This window comes from Scomber scombrus, chromosome 20 (genome assembly GCF_963691925.1).
Source record: "Scomber scombrus chromosome 20, fScoSco1.1, whole genome shotgun sequence".
Taxonomy (NCBI): domain Eukaryota; kingdom Metazoa; phylum Chordata; class Actinopteri; order Scombriformes; family Scombridae; genus Scomber; species Scomber scombrus.
The window spans coordinates 6,480,071-6,495,498 of NC_084989.1; the positions used below are offsets into that span (position 1 = coordinate 6,480,071).

General features: G+C 40.6%; 1 protein-coding gene across 2 annotated transcripts in view; it reads right to left on the minus strand.

The window, feature by feature from the left end:
• LOC134002407 (partitioning defective 3 homolog) overlaps window positions 1–15,428 on the minus strand; it is a 348,507-nt gene that overhangs the window by 193,842 nt on the left and 139,237 nt on the right. For both annotated transcript variants that reach the window (XM_062441750.1, XM_062441749.1), the window contains exon 5: window positions 11,989–12,126. In XM_062441750.1, the coding sequence (XP_062297734.1) occupies window positions 11,989–12,126 (138 nt within the window). The remainder of the gene's footprint in view (window positions 1–11,988; window positions 12,127–15,428) is intronic.

Sequence of the window (15,428 nt, forward strand, 5' to 3'; positions counted from 1 at the left end):
TGGCTCAAACATTCAGTTCTCTAAATGACAAAGGCTGTCAGCGTGGTTCTGGTTGCATGTGGGAATATCAGAGTGTGTTGTGATGGAGCTCAGCAGGGGTGCTATTCTACACAACAGCTCCCGTGACCCGTATACCTGAAGCATAAAGAGGAGAAAATTACAATGGAAAACTGCTCTGCGGGGAGAAGTGTGGCCCATTACAGGTGCTCCGTGGTAGAATGACGCCATTAATGTTACCTGGGCTATTCCAAATTCAAAGGATTACCCCTGTGTTTGTGTGTGCGTGTGTGTTTTTCCCCACCACGTTTTAGGCCAGTATCCTCAAATCAAGTACACCTGTGCTTTAAATTACTACAGACCATTTTTGAAAGTATCATAGCCACTGGTGTACTTTCTTTTGAATAAAGTAGAAGTTCTAAAACCCGCTTGTTGTAGGTAATCTATCACTGGAAACGTCTCCAGTGTGAAAGTTACGGTACATTATCGTGGCAAGGTAGACTACTGCAGTCAAGCGTGATATTATTTGTCTTCCAGGGAAATGAATTAATGTGTTGGTGGGATGCTACAAACAGATTTAGCTGCCAAACAGCAGCCGCTTTAATAAAATTCACAATTTCTTTCTGACCACATGGAATAAAAGTGCAAAGCTGAAACGTGGGCTTCCCATCAGCATAACTACACCATCCCTATATGCAAACTATTTTTATACTTTCACCTGCTTTATATATAGATAATAACAGTATAATGTTTATGATAAATGAAGGTGACATTGTGCGTTCTGATTGATTGTAAAGCTATCAAGCAAATTATAAAGCAAATTCCAAGTCTTACCAAGCTCATCTTGCTCAGATCACTATTATGCAACTGTGCTTTATTTGTTGAAGCGATTATCTTATTTTACTCATAGAAACCACTTTTCTAAAGTGGCATAAAGAACATAAAATGGACTGCTATTGGAAACCTGGTGTTAGAGTGATATCCCAGATATATTCAGACCACACTCAGACCTCTCCAAAGAAATTGAATTATCCACCAAATGAAGACAAATTCGTGTAGCATTTTTTCTTCCCTACCCCATTTATCAATCTCATTTCTTCCTGATTTAAAGTATCTTGTGACCTTTTAAAAGGGGCCCAACCCATAGGTTGCAAACCACTGATCTCAACTACCAAACTTTATATAATGTAGTTCAAATTAGCTCCAGCTCAACCTGCTACAACAGTAAAATTCTACTTACGCAATGTACATCACTGTTATGACATTATAATGTAATGTTTGATAATACACTATCACTCACAGGGGTATTTTTCTGCAGAGCCACTGTTTGTATTTTTGATACTTTGAGTGCATATAGCTGACAATACTTTTGTACTTTTATTTTAGAATTTTGAACATGTAACGTTTACTTGTAATGAATTATTTTTCTTCTTTCTGACTTTTCTCTTATGCTTCTTAATAGATATTTTATATTTATTCCATACATTATAGCTGTTGTAGCATTTTCTCTATCAACTGTTGGCAATCCAAGAATAGAGCAATATCTGAATGAATCCAAATAATACATCTGAGTAGTGCAGCACAAAGTGGCTGGCTACCATGGCTACATCTGTTAGGAAGGAACAGAAATGGACTGATTGGCCCGCTACCATCTCTCTCCTCCTCACCCTCTCTCTTTAGAGGCTTTCTATTCCTCCATCTCCTTGGCTCTGAAAAAAACACACACCATTCCTCTCCATTCACATCCAACTGCGACGGCTTTTGTTCTCTGGACGATGCAAATGAAACGGGTCTGTTCGGCCGAGATGGCAAGGCAGCCTCGTCTCATGTTTCTCTGTGGCCCCGAGATGTGGATGTTTACTGTCGGCCGGGGCGTTATTACATTCTTTCAGCAACTTAAAAGCATTGCCCCCCTAATGGGACCTATAAAACAGTGAGAAAAGCCTATTGTGACAATGGACCTCATTGTGTCAGAGTGGACTCATTTGGCACTCTGTGGAGAGTGGAAATGTGTGACATATTAAAAAAAAAAAGGAAAGAGCGAGGCAGAGAGGGTGAAAAAGGAGAGAGAAATCAAATAAATAGGAGTGAATGACTTCTCACTGTGGGAAATCAGACACTGTCAATCATCAAAGTCCATTTTGTTCTTCAGTGTTGGGGATAAATAGAGCTTAGCCTTTAGCCTTATAGTTGTTGTAGAATTTACTTTCTTAAGCCACTATATTTCTGTTTTACTGGCCTGTGTGTCACTTCAAAACAGCAACACCTTGCCTGGATATTGGCCATGCTACTCCTAGAAAGATACTCAGCACTTCCCTCTTCTTCTGTCCCAAAGCCCAGGCGCTGCCCCCCGCTGAGAAAACTAAATTGATTCAACTAAAAATGCAGGCAGATGAGCACAAAATGATTTAAGACACAGTGTTAAGAGTGTGCATCTTCCTCTCCCAGCTTTGTTCTGTGCTTCCCATGCTGGTTTTGGCTCCATGCTGGCGGCCCTGTTTTTATTCCCTGAAGTCATTATTGTCTTCGGCTAAGGTGCCCCTGCTCCCTGTGATTTGTGGGTAATGAGCTGGCACCCCCCTGCCCGTGTTCAATTATTCTCATTGAGAAAGTGATTTCTCACTCCACGGAGCAAATCGGAGAAGGTAAATGCATGAACTCTAATCAAGAATTAACACGTTCACGGGCAACAGTGCGGAGAGGGATATCCACCCTGATACTGTAGAGATGCTGTTGGTGTGGACAGAAGAGAGAGAGAGGGGCAAGGAGGAGGAAGAGGACAACTGAGGGATAGACAAATGACTGAGGTAAACAGATTTTCCACCTGTCGCTGAAAACCTGTTTTAGAGCGCCCACTTGTCTTTAGTGCCGTGAAATAGAAAAAGAAAAAAGGGGAATTTGTGAAAAACTTGTCAAAAAGTCTTATAGTGATGTGTTTACTTGCTGAAACGCTGTTCTCTGTGACGGGGTGAATGTGTGAGAGAGAACGACATCTGAGCGGTAATTAACAACTAACAGAGTGAGCAGAAATGGGAAGAAACGAGAAGAAAGTGAGAGAGGCAGAGATGAAGAGCAACCACAGCTCAGTGACTACTAATGACCCGACTGGAGGAACGGAGGTGGAGGAAGACTGACAGATTCAGCACGAAGAGGAAGGACACTGACAAGTACCTTCATACTAATGTTTTATTAACGACTGAATATCATGAAGTGACATCCACTTCTTGTATCCAGGCTATTTCAAGCGCCTTGCATGAATTATGGTTGAGACCTATGGTTATTCCTTTCGCTGAACCAGTATCTGAGAGTTAGACCAGAGTTCAGACGTAATTCGCTAAAAGATGCAGGCCTTTCATTTGTTTGAATGGTGATGACATAAAGCTAGTCCAGTTACATTCAAGCAAGCACACATTCTTGGCAGATTACTTTGTATTGTAAAGTATTGTTTTTACTGTTCACCCCATGATTGTTATGGTGAAAGATAAAATGGTTTCCGCCATTTAAAATCCTGTCCGTTCTGAGTATAAAACCACAGCAGTGTTTTGGCGTGTGAAAAGTCTTCAAATCCACAGATATGTGATCTCAATCAAAACTTCCTGGATTGTATTTTCATGGGCTTGAAGCAACACGTCCACACCCCCTTGCATTGTTTTAACACATGGCTGTTTTTAGTCTGAATGCCCACTTTGCAGTATGCTACAGATGTCTTCCCTTTACTCAGACATTTTGGTAAAACAAATGATGTGGAAACACTGACTTTAACACCTTAAAGGAAGAGTTTGACATTTTGAGAAATGTGATTGCGATGTGGAAGTTGATACTGTTCTCATGTCTTGACCTTGGCACTAACACAAGATAAAGTGGTTCAGTCCAAAGCTAACAAAATCTGCCTACCAGCACATCTAAAGCTCACAAATAAACATATTATATCTCTGAATGAATACAGTAGCTAAATAGGCCTCTTTTGTTATAAATGTCCGCTTCATTACATATGACAGGCTTTGTTTCACATCATTCATTTATTGAAAACTCTCATAGTGCTGAATCACAGACATCTCTTCAGTGAAAGGAATAACTGGAAGTCGTGCCCATATAGTGATTTCTAAGGTATCATGGGTCTAGGACTAATGTGGATAATGATGTGATTTGGTATCACCTGTAGAAAGGAATTTTGATTTAATATTCACATTCTTTTTCAGAGTTCATCCGAATAACAATACAATTCTGAAGGGAAAAGTAACAATTTTTTAATTTAACAAAAAGGTTTTTTTTGTTCATGTAAATAGTCAAATTTGAAAGATGGCACAAAAAGCTCTCGGGAGCTTCAAAAACATTGCTATCAGCCTTCTGACGCACGAATCAGTCAAACCCTAATCTGAACTGTCTAGTCGCACACACATCTGTACACACACACAAAACCTGCAGAGCAAGACAGGTTAAACATTTTCAGCCTACAGTACCGCTGATAGAGAGGAGCGTTGGCAACTTCAAAAAAAAAATCTGCCACCACCTCTCCTGTTCAAACGAGATAAGAGGAGAGACACGATTTCCATTCTCGCTAAAGTAAGAAAGGCAAGTAAATGAAGAAAAGAAAGGACAAAAAAGAAAAAGAAAAAAAAGAAATGTCTTGTTTAGAGGGGGAAAGAAAAGACCAATGTGGCATGAAACTTTGTCATGGAACAACAGAGAATGGGAGCTTTTTTTTTGTAGCTCTTTCCAAAGAGGTTGATTTCCAGCAACATTGACTTTCTTCCAGTCCCCTGCTGACGGCCTTTTCACGCTCCGTCCTTGGGAACTACATTTGTCTTCTGTGCTTGGGATTAACTTGTGAAAGTTGTTCTGAGTTGTTAAGCATTTATTTCTATCATTTGCATTCTCCAGTCTCTCCCTGTGTATCTCTGTTGTGTGTGTGCGCGCGTGTGTGTGTGTGTGTGTGTGTGTGTGAAGCCTTGCTGAATGTTAATATCCACAGAGAGCCAAGTGAAAAAAGCTTGTGGGCAAAAAAAAGTGGATGGTTAACTGTCGTGGTCTTAATATAAATCATACGCACATGCACACACACACACACACACATACACACACACACACACACACACACACAAATCCAAATTAAGGCTCATAAGTAATTATCATTGCCATTTATCTCTAACAAAGATGTTAAGTTAATAATGAGATGTTAAATATCATTATTTTCATAATTGCTAATTTACAATCTATTTTCCCTGCTGTGGAATGAATCAACTCAAAAGCGATACTAGCAGTGTGTGTGTGTGTGTGTGTGTGTGTGTAGGTTGTGAGTGTACAGATAACACACACACACACACACACACACAAACACACACACACACACACACACACACACACACACACACACACAGAGAGATTGAGAATTACACTAAATCTGTGATGCATGTAGTTGCTACAGGCTGTGTGCAGGATTCTACATATAGCTGGTGGCTAAAACATATTAAGGTGAAAACCTTTGATACCAAGTCCTTTATTTCAGACTCTGCTGTTATTCAGCTTTTGTTTCAGAGATGTGCTAATTCCCAAAATTGCACAGTTTTGCATCCCCGAACACTAGAAATAGCCACAACACTGATACTTTGATTAGTAATTTAAGGACAAGTTGTCTTCGTTTGTTTCCAGTTAATGCCAAGGCCAAAATGATATGAAAACAAGACCATTTTACACATTTAGAACCCAATTGTAATGTCATACATAAATACACAAAATACAAAGGCAGAGTTTGACAGCTAAATAAAAGTATTATGGAAGAAACCATACTGAACCTGAGGTGCTCTCCTTTGTGTCTACAGATTATCATTAACTTCAATGGGGAAAAAAGGGGTCAAATCACAAGATCCTTACTTTCTGTTTTCTCACACAGTATGTTCTGTAAACAAGCACCACCCACCCCAATGTTAAGCTAAAATGCCAATTTATAGGTGAAAGAGGAGGTAACCAGTCCTAACTGAGTCTTTAGAAGCAGTGCTGGCCTTGAGAGAAAAAGCTCTCAATAAACCTGCTCCGGTCTGTGAGGGGTTGTTGCGTGCCGGCAGCGGTTCAGTGGCGATGGCTAATTAAGTGAAGGGAGGCCATTGTGAGGCTCAGGGCTACATTGTTCTCACTAAGGTCCTCAGCTGGACCAGAGCGTCTCTGGTGAGCTGCCATTTATACAGCACTAACAAAGAGGAAGGATAAAAAACCCCAAAATGTGATTTACTTTTTTTTGTACATCTTAAGTCAGATTCAGTCTTAAAATCTTTGTTTTCATACAGCGTTTCTGACATTCAGTTGAGATAATTTCACGAGTTCTGCATGAATCATTGAGTCATGATTTTAGTGAAAGTCACAACGACTAAGTAAGTATAAATATAAAATATTAGTTGGCATTAAAAAAGGAACACTTGACTCTGCAACATTTTGATTTGCATTAAAACTTTTGAAATTAATTCAACCCCACGGCAGAGGTTTTTTTTTTTCTCCTTTTAAAGAAAAATAAACACAAGATCAAATGGATTGATAAAGTAAACATTGTTTTTGCATTTTGCAAGAAAGAGCAAAAAAAAAGAAAGAAGAAGACATACAAGCAAAGATTTGGGAGGAGGCCTACAAGGAGAGATAACACTTAATAGGAAACAAACAGAACAAATGTGTATTTTTCTCTGGGTGCTGCTGTGTGCATGGAGTAAATGTTGAATACACAGCAGCACCTACTGGCCAGGCCCACTGGGCAGCATTAGAAAAGACATGGTGAATACATCCTGCATCTATGCATACATGGACTGAAAACACACAAGGGCTCTCATCCACTTGTGCAGCTGTTTTTTGAGCTGACCTTGCTAGTGTGTGTTTCAGGTAGAATTAAGATACAAGTCTTGGATAAGTACAAGGTCCTCTCTGCAGACACAGGACAGCAGAGTGGGGCTGATTGCACTGCTCTGGAATGTAAGTTGCTGGTTTTGTGAGCTCAGAAAATAAAGCACACACACTCACCTTTTTTCTTAGTCGCTCAGAGAAACAGGTGAGGACAGAAAGAGAGAGACAGAAAGAAAGAAGGGGTGTATCATTCAGTCAGAGTTTGAGGGGTGGGGGGTTATCGCTCTGTTTTCACTCCATGCCCGAGTGCTCTAACGTTGCCTGCAGCTTGCCTCGGGGTCTTCAGACTGTGTGGGCTTTACCAACAGGTCGGTCAGGAGAATACACATACGTTCACTCACCAACACCAGCCCATAAAATTCAATGCTAAATTTTGTGCAGGATTGACTTGCCCAGGGGTTTTACAAAGTACCTTTTTTGTATTGCATTCATATTGCATGAATATTTTGTTTGCAATGTAGTTTGGCTTGTTTCTATAATGCACCTGAATCTTAAAATGAGGAAGATTAGAGCAAAACAATAATTTGCATTTAAAGGGGAAAAATGCACATTTATTGCAATTTATGTATTCTTGTTGTATTTTTGTCAATGTTCATGTTAACATTTTAATCACTACCTTTTCTTGTAAGGATTTTGAATCTTGGAAAAAGAACAATGCTGATCTGGGAAGGAGCACAAGCCTCCTAAAGCTACCTAAAAAAGATGAGAATTTGTCCCAAACACCAGCTATTAACTCCACAAATGTAATGCTGTAATGAGTGAGAAACTATACAACTATGAAACTACTGTCTTGCGTCTGAAATGAGAGAAAAACAATATTTTGTTGACAAATCAGTCCGCACATGCCAATCTGTGTTCATCTGGTGAGGCATCTTTGATGTGAACATGAAGGAAAGGAGTATGCTACTCTCATTCTCCTCCCGACTTGAAGTTGAATGGACTCATCTCCCTCCGCTTTCAACGTGCTGGCTCGATGATTTAGCCGGGCACCTCGCCACTTTGCTTCCCTTTAAAACTCGCCAGACAAGGTGTCTCATTTAGACAACAAAGAGAGGGAGGCACTCCGACAGTTGGAGGCCTGATCAAAGATGTCTGATCAGAGCTGTTTCTACTTCGACATGTTTTCGACTCTGTTATGTAACGTTTTTTTGTTTTTTTTCTTCTCTCTCTCTCTCTGTCTTTCGAAATCTCTTTCTCTCTCAATTTGTTGCGGGCACGGCTGTTTGAAACAGCATTTTCAAAGCGGTAGACTGTAAGCCATGAATAACAAATCAGTAAATGGTTTCAGAGGATTAGGATAATGATTTGTTTTGAAAATATTCTACAAGTAATAACTATTCATAATAAAAGATCCCTTTTTCTACAGTCCTCAAGCTCTGAACTTTATAAAAGCTCTTCGAACTTCTCTGTCTCCATGCCAGCTGTTTTGATTGGGTTAAATCCCTCTATGATTGACAGCTGATGTCAGTCCCGCCTCTGGTACAGATGATGATAATGGCCTCTGGTCCTTCATCAGGGCCGCAAAATAATACAGTGGAGAGGCACTCAGTCTGATCCACATGTGTGTGCGTCTGAGGATGTAAGCGTGTGTGTGTGTGTGTGTGTGTGTGTGTGTGTGTGTGTGTGTGTGTGTGTGTGTGTGTGTGTGTGTGTGTGTGTGTGTGTGTGTGTGTGTGTGTGTGTGTGTTTGTTTGTGTGTGTGTGTGTGTGATGCTGGGAAGGCCCATTAGCATTCATCAGTGGGATAATAGGCCGGCGTTAATGTCAGCTGTTTATATAAAGAATAACTCATAAGGCCTTGGCGTATATGGGCTGATAGAGCATGCTTTGCTCCACGCTATATTTGGCAGTGTGTGTGTGTGTGTGCGGGAGGGTGGCGAGGGATTTGGGGGCTCAGATGGAGCCATTTGACACTGAAGTGAATTTATTGACTGGTTAGATAAACATACGACAAGGCTGGCGAGACGTCCTTGTGATAACTGTGAGCGGGTAAGATCACAAAAGACTGAAAGCAAATCACTGCATTTTAAAAATACATGGAACATATAGAATGGTTGAGGTCTGAAGAGTCTGAGGAGCAATCAAGCACCTGCAGAGTGCTTTTTTTTTCCAAATATGTTTCATGCATCCAAGCATATCCTTCACTCCTGCATCTACACTTGTTCTCCGAGACTGAGTTTCAAGTCCCTCTCTGTGTTGATCACCTCTGGGCTCTTGTGCTGACGACAGAATCACAGATTGTGGAGTTAATGGTTTCGTGCGTCCAACTTCCCTCCCCCCACAAAACCTATTTTAAACGTAGAAGTCAATGTGCTGTTTTAGTCGGCCTGGCTTCACATTCTTAATTTATAGCAGGGTGGGTGGGAAGGCCTGCTCAAATATGAATGGCGAAGTGAAGCACTTTCGGAGTGTAACAAATGGTGGCAGGCAATACAAAAAAAAGAAAAGAAAAGAAAAAACAGAGCTGCTTCACACACATCAAGGGAAATATTTGATATTAAAAGTACTTAAAAACAGAAAGGTGCAGTATGATTGAGGGAGGCAAAAAAAAGTTTATAATGATGCTGGTGGAGCATGGTGCAGACACCCACACACACCTACAGTATACTGTTCAAGTACACAGGAAAAAAGCGTCAGTTGTGTCGGTTAACAGACAGAAATGAGTGTGATGCCCTTTCTTAGTTTTCTTTGTTTTTACTTTAATCTTCGCTCATAAAGCAGAACAATAAAGTACAGCAGATAAATAATCCATGATAAACAAACAACTGCTAATTGGTGTGATTTTCCTAAAACCTTGGTGTGCGTTTATGTGTGTGTGTGTGTGTGTGTGTGTGTACACTCATTATCTCCACCAGCGCTTTAGAACAGATCACAATTTCTTTTTAATTAACCCACGCGGTGTATTTTTATCTCACAATTCGATGGTGCTATGTTGCCCGCCCATCAAAAAAAAAGAAAGACAAAGAAGACAAAATATCAAACCGTCATGTGTGGGAGGGGGAAAGGCAGCGATCAAGACTTGAGGAGCGGTGAGTGACGGAAAGAAACGACTGGGCGACGCCGTGCCTCTTTTGAAACCTACGCTGCTTCACCTCTAATGAGCGGATTTGCATTTTGTGAACCATCCAGTCGTACAGCTGTCAGATTACAAACACTCAGGTAGCATCAAGTATTAGCCATGTGGCTGCTTACAGTCACACTCTGGCACCTCCTGCTGTTATCTATTAAATGTTTACATACTGATGTTGGTATGACTCCTGCTCTAAAATAATAATCTCCTATTTTTACAAGATGTTTGTGAGTATTAACCTGAAACCTTAATCTTGGATTTGGGGAGGGTTTTAACTTTTGAACAAAACTGCGTTCTGCGCTGTTTGTGCCTTCTTTCAGCTACTTTGATTTTGTTTTGCTATAGTACTGTAATCACTATTCTTTCAAAATAAAATCAAGAGTTTTAATGAAAATGAATACAATCAAAACAATCTAATAACGTGTGCAAGATAAACTGAAATGTGCACAAAGATTTACATTTAAAAAAAGATAAATCTGACTTCGTAAGTGCCTAGAAGTTGACATTTTAGAGCAAGGTTTTACCACTACAAAGCAACTAATATGCATTTTTATACTTCACACTCCATCTGCCAGATAGAGGTCTAGATGCAAGGTGGAGGAAGGTGAACCAAGATAAAAAAAGGGTTTTAACAAGAGTTAGAGAGCCTCGTACTTCTGTGTGAAGTGTTTTTGTGGCATAGCTAGACATGCTATTAGAAAAATATTGCAATAGCTTCACATGTATTATAATAGCATCTGCTTTCAGTGGATTGCTCTGACCTGACAGACTGTTTTGCCACGGACAAAAAAGAGAACGCTTAAGAATGAAAAATACTTGCTGAAAGAATGATGGCCTCTGTAACACTGATACACAACCTTGGCCAGGCTGATTTTGAATAAGATTAGAGACAGAAAGAAAGAAAGAAAGAAAGACAGGCCACCCAGAAACACACAACACAGTAGCCCACACATTCAGGTGGGAATCCTGGCAAGTTGAATGGAACACAACTCAGAAAAGTTGTTTGTGAAAAAGCCAACAGCCACATGTTTGGCAGCACAAATCTGAATCAATTTTCTTTTACTTTTGACTGTCTGGTTATTCCCTCACGCCTCCTCTTTGCTCTTTTCTTATTCTTTAATATGAAGGAAGTGATCTATCAAACACCTCCTACATGGGTTTAGAGGAGGTAGCTCGAGGTAGTGACTGGAGGAGACTGACAGACAAACCGGGAGAAAATCCTCCCAAGGTCATTTCTGTTCTCCCTGCAGAGCGCCTCTGTCACTTTTAATAACTTTTAAAAGGGAAGGGTTTTTTTTTTTCTCCTCTGACAGACTGAGGAGTTGAGGGACCAGTTGCAGAGTGAGACAATCACAAAGTGCCGACAGAGCGAGGAGGTGTGAAGTGAGGAGACGAGCCTGCAGTGACTAACAGTGTTCACTGTTACTTTATGAAAAGTATCGCTAGATGGAACAGCCGTATGAAGTCTGATGTCAGTCGCTGTTTCTGTTTCGTGTTGGCCTGGCCAGTGAGCAGTCAGGGTCGCCCTAATCACTACTGTGAAATCTGTCACTGCTTGCTGTTACTTTATGGCAGGGTATGGTGCTGATGATGATGATATGACACAATGCAGCATAGTGTGAAACTTCTTCCAGACATGAACAGTCTTATAGTAGTACTATGGATTAATTTCTAAAGGAAATTGACATATGTTACATGTTATTGTCAATTAACAGGACATAATGTTAGGGCAGCCAAGTTGCTCAGTGGGTATGAAATATGTACAGAGAATAATACCTACAGGACAGAGTGTAGATAGACCATGGAGTTTGTACTGCAACTTTCAGTAGGAATACGCTGATCCAACTTTTTCTCTCCAAATCAATCAAATCAATTCCAATACAATGCACTGCACACTTTTTCCAAAACCCTCTCCCAGTTTAACTTATTGCTTGAGTTTATTGGCAGTGCTTATCCACACAGTCAGCCATATAAATTCTCCATGTGCCCCAAAGGTGACCACATTTCCACATTTTATTGTATCAAGTCCATCACCATACCTGCTCTTGTCTGTCGAGCCAGCGGTCCACCATGGGATGGTTGGCGCTCAGCGAGGATCGCGTCATCTCTCTCTGGAACTGAGTGGTCCAGCCACTCGTATCTCGAGGAAGACTCCGGTAGGCATGGCCTCCTCTACCCTGCAAGGCAACAGGAGGACTCAGAGATGTTAGCATCTATAACAGAACATGGTGAGTGATGCTACCAAGATCACCAAATGTCCAAATAATCAGTCATCTGAAGTCATTTCCCAACAATCAATTTCAAAGACTGATCTATCCTCCATTTTTCTGGACCTTGAACAGACAGTGCTGTGGCTTGGTGTTATTTACTGTAAAGCAGCTGGATGGCATTTTGTGGTGAGAGTCAGTTAGCATGTCTTGGACTTGTGCCATACACCAATATAGTGTTGTTCATTCAAGTCTCGCTCCACTCCACCCTCACCCCTTAACCCTTTCCCACAGCTAAACCTAAGCTGCTAATAAGAGGCCTCTTATAATAAGACTGGCACAGCTGAGCTCTTCCATTACACAAAAAGCACCTTCAAAAATGCATCTGCCAAGGTAATGTCAAACACCAGCAGACTCATTACAATGACCACAAGCACAAAAACACACACAAGCAAACTAGATTACATTCCAGTCATGCTGCTCCCGGCTTTGAAATTCTGGTGATTGAAGGTCATGGTGGCTGAAGCGATTTGAATAAAAATGAAAGAAACATTAATATTAAAAATCACAGTGGATACAAGGATCCGCCAGGACAGATGAACAGAGTGAGAGTGATTTAAGGTTTAATGAGTTACAAAAACGGCAGCTAAAGAGCGAGACAGAAACAGAAGTTTGGTATTCTTTAATGAGACATCACACAACAAAGAACGCAGACATAAGTTTAAAAAAGAAAAAGAAAAATTCCCAAGTGGCTTGTTGCAGAATGAGCGGGAGGATGAGAGGCAGACGAAAAGATGAACAAAGGCAAAATAATACAAGTTCTGCTCAATGAGTCACAAAACAGCAACCATATAGAAAAAAAGAAAAAGTGAGAAAAAACAGGAGAGAGATTCCGATCCCCTGCACGCTATAATAAGCCATGTGTGTTTTAGTGGATTTGAATGTGGCGTGACGGGGCCTGAGGAAGCACTGCAGACATGGCTGTAAAAGTCGGCCGGACACGTGGGCTCTACTCAGATGGCCCCCGATAGCCATAGTGGCCTCAGTCCCCGCCATGCAACGCAGCGTGACAAAGGACCTCTCCACAAACTTTTACGACACAACAGTTCGTAAAATGCGGAGAAACCTAGATACCAGAGAGGTAGCACTAAATCAGCAGACTCATATCCACTGCCTAATCCCTTTAGTTGACTCTGCTAAGCGTGGAGAGCCGGGAGTACGAGGTATTGTAAAGTCATTGGGAGACGTGATGAGTTTACAGTGCTAGCTGATGACTGAGGACTCCTGTTGGCTTACAGAGTGGAGATTTAGCAGAACCGTACCTGACTCAGCCGTTACTACACTCACAGGGAATGGAACAGAACATGGCTGGCTGTGCTGTGTAAAGGAAATTATCCCAGACAATAGAGAGAGTCTATAGTGTATGGCTTGCATCCATACTCTCTTCTGGAATTGCTTATCAGTGATGTATGGTTCCCTTCAGCATCAATATGCGCCAAGACATTAATATATCAAAGTCAGTGTTGACTAATACATTCAACATCTGTTGTTGATTGGATAAAAATAGACTTCATCTTGGACCAACTGTGAATATGTGACAGTTGGATGTATTGAAAAGAGATACTGAGGATTATGGAGACAAGACTCGTCTTTATTTAAAAATCTAATGACCCTGTCAAAAAATGGCCAAGCTGAATAAAACTGACAACCTCCTGGTGTCAGTTTATTACTTTTCATACCGGTCCCAAGTGACTGGAACATGAATGATCAAATTCAGTTAACTGGCCGCTACAGATGAGAGTCAGGGACTGAACGAGATACTTGAACATTGCTTTCAGGCAAGATAGTTTCAAAATGTATACAATATGGAAATGAATCATCTATTCCAGCCTGTTCAATCACATATTGACCAAACATCATCATGAGATTTTTTTGTGTACCAGTGTATAGGATTTAGTGGCATCTAGTGGCGAGGCTGCATATTTCAATCACCTAAATAACTATCCCCATCCCATTCTAAGTGTTTAGGAAAACCTACAGTGGCTGTGACACTTGCATCGTGATTGGTTTGTCCGTTCTGGGCTATCGAAAAGGATCTGCTCGCTATGTAAATATAAAAGGCTCATTCTACACTAAAAATTATTTTTATTTCCAGGCGATTATAACCAAATTAAAACATACTTATGAATAATGTATTACATTTCTATCAAGTCTGTTCACCTAGATGCCACACTGCACCATTAAATCAGCCACTGCCTTTATTGTCAGTCTTTTTGTGTAATCCAGTCAAAAAAAGGAATCCCTTTTACATTTAATCATGTGTGTAATATCAGTTTATGTTGATATGATATGTATAATGGTTACATCATTTGTTTAAAATTAGTAAATCCTGTTTTATGTTAAATCTGAAATTCATACCCTGTTTATCCCATCACACAAAGCAACCAAACATTAATATCCCCCAGAATGTACACAAAAGTTGCATCCACAAAGTACCAAAGGGTAGACCAGGAGGGCCAAAGAGAGATTCAATAAGAACATTTATCAACTTTTAGGTTTCTCATTCTCTTTAACAAACATGCATACATGTTTATTCAGTGTAACATGAGCCAGAAAGGAAACCTTCCTGACAAAATGAGAGGTCTAATAACCATTTCACCTCAAACTTTCTTCTCCACCCTATGCTGGGGAGTGTGCTGTTACATTGTAGTAAAGTGTCTTTAAATAGGATTATCAGGCGACGCTTCCAGACACACTAAAAACGTGGAGGGTTGCTGTGTCACGTTCCAAGCACTCAATCATCTCCCTTTTTTAACCTCCCTGTTTCATTGGGAACATATCTGTTTCTCAGCAAGAAGTAAAGGTCTGTCAGCACCACGTGGGGGTAGCCATCTTGAGAAGTTAATTGGCTTCTCTTTTCTTTTGGAGGCCGCGGGGAGGATGTACCTGAGCTACATTTTTAAAAAAGATTTATGATCAAAGGCTTAAAAAGCATCAGAAAGGTGAATTTGGAACAAAGGGAAAGTGTTTAACAATCTCTGCTCGTCTTTTCTGAAGACAAGAGGAGGTGCTATCAGAGAGAACTAGTGTCAGATAAAGACTGTCTATGTCACTGCCGGATATCTGCAAGCAGGGCAACACAGGTTTCATATCTAATGCTTATTTCTTTGATTTGGGGTGCAGAGGAAGGAATGAAAATGAGGAAAGAAAGCTCAGTTAGAAGTTAAGAACAGAAAGACTGCTGGAGGTTGGAAGATTTCAGAGCACATATA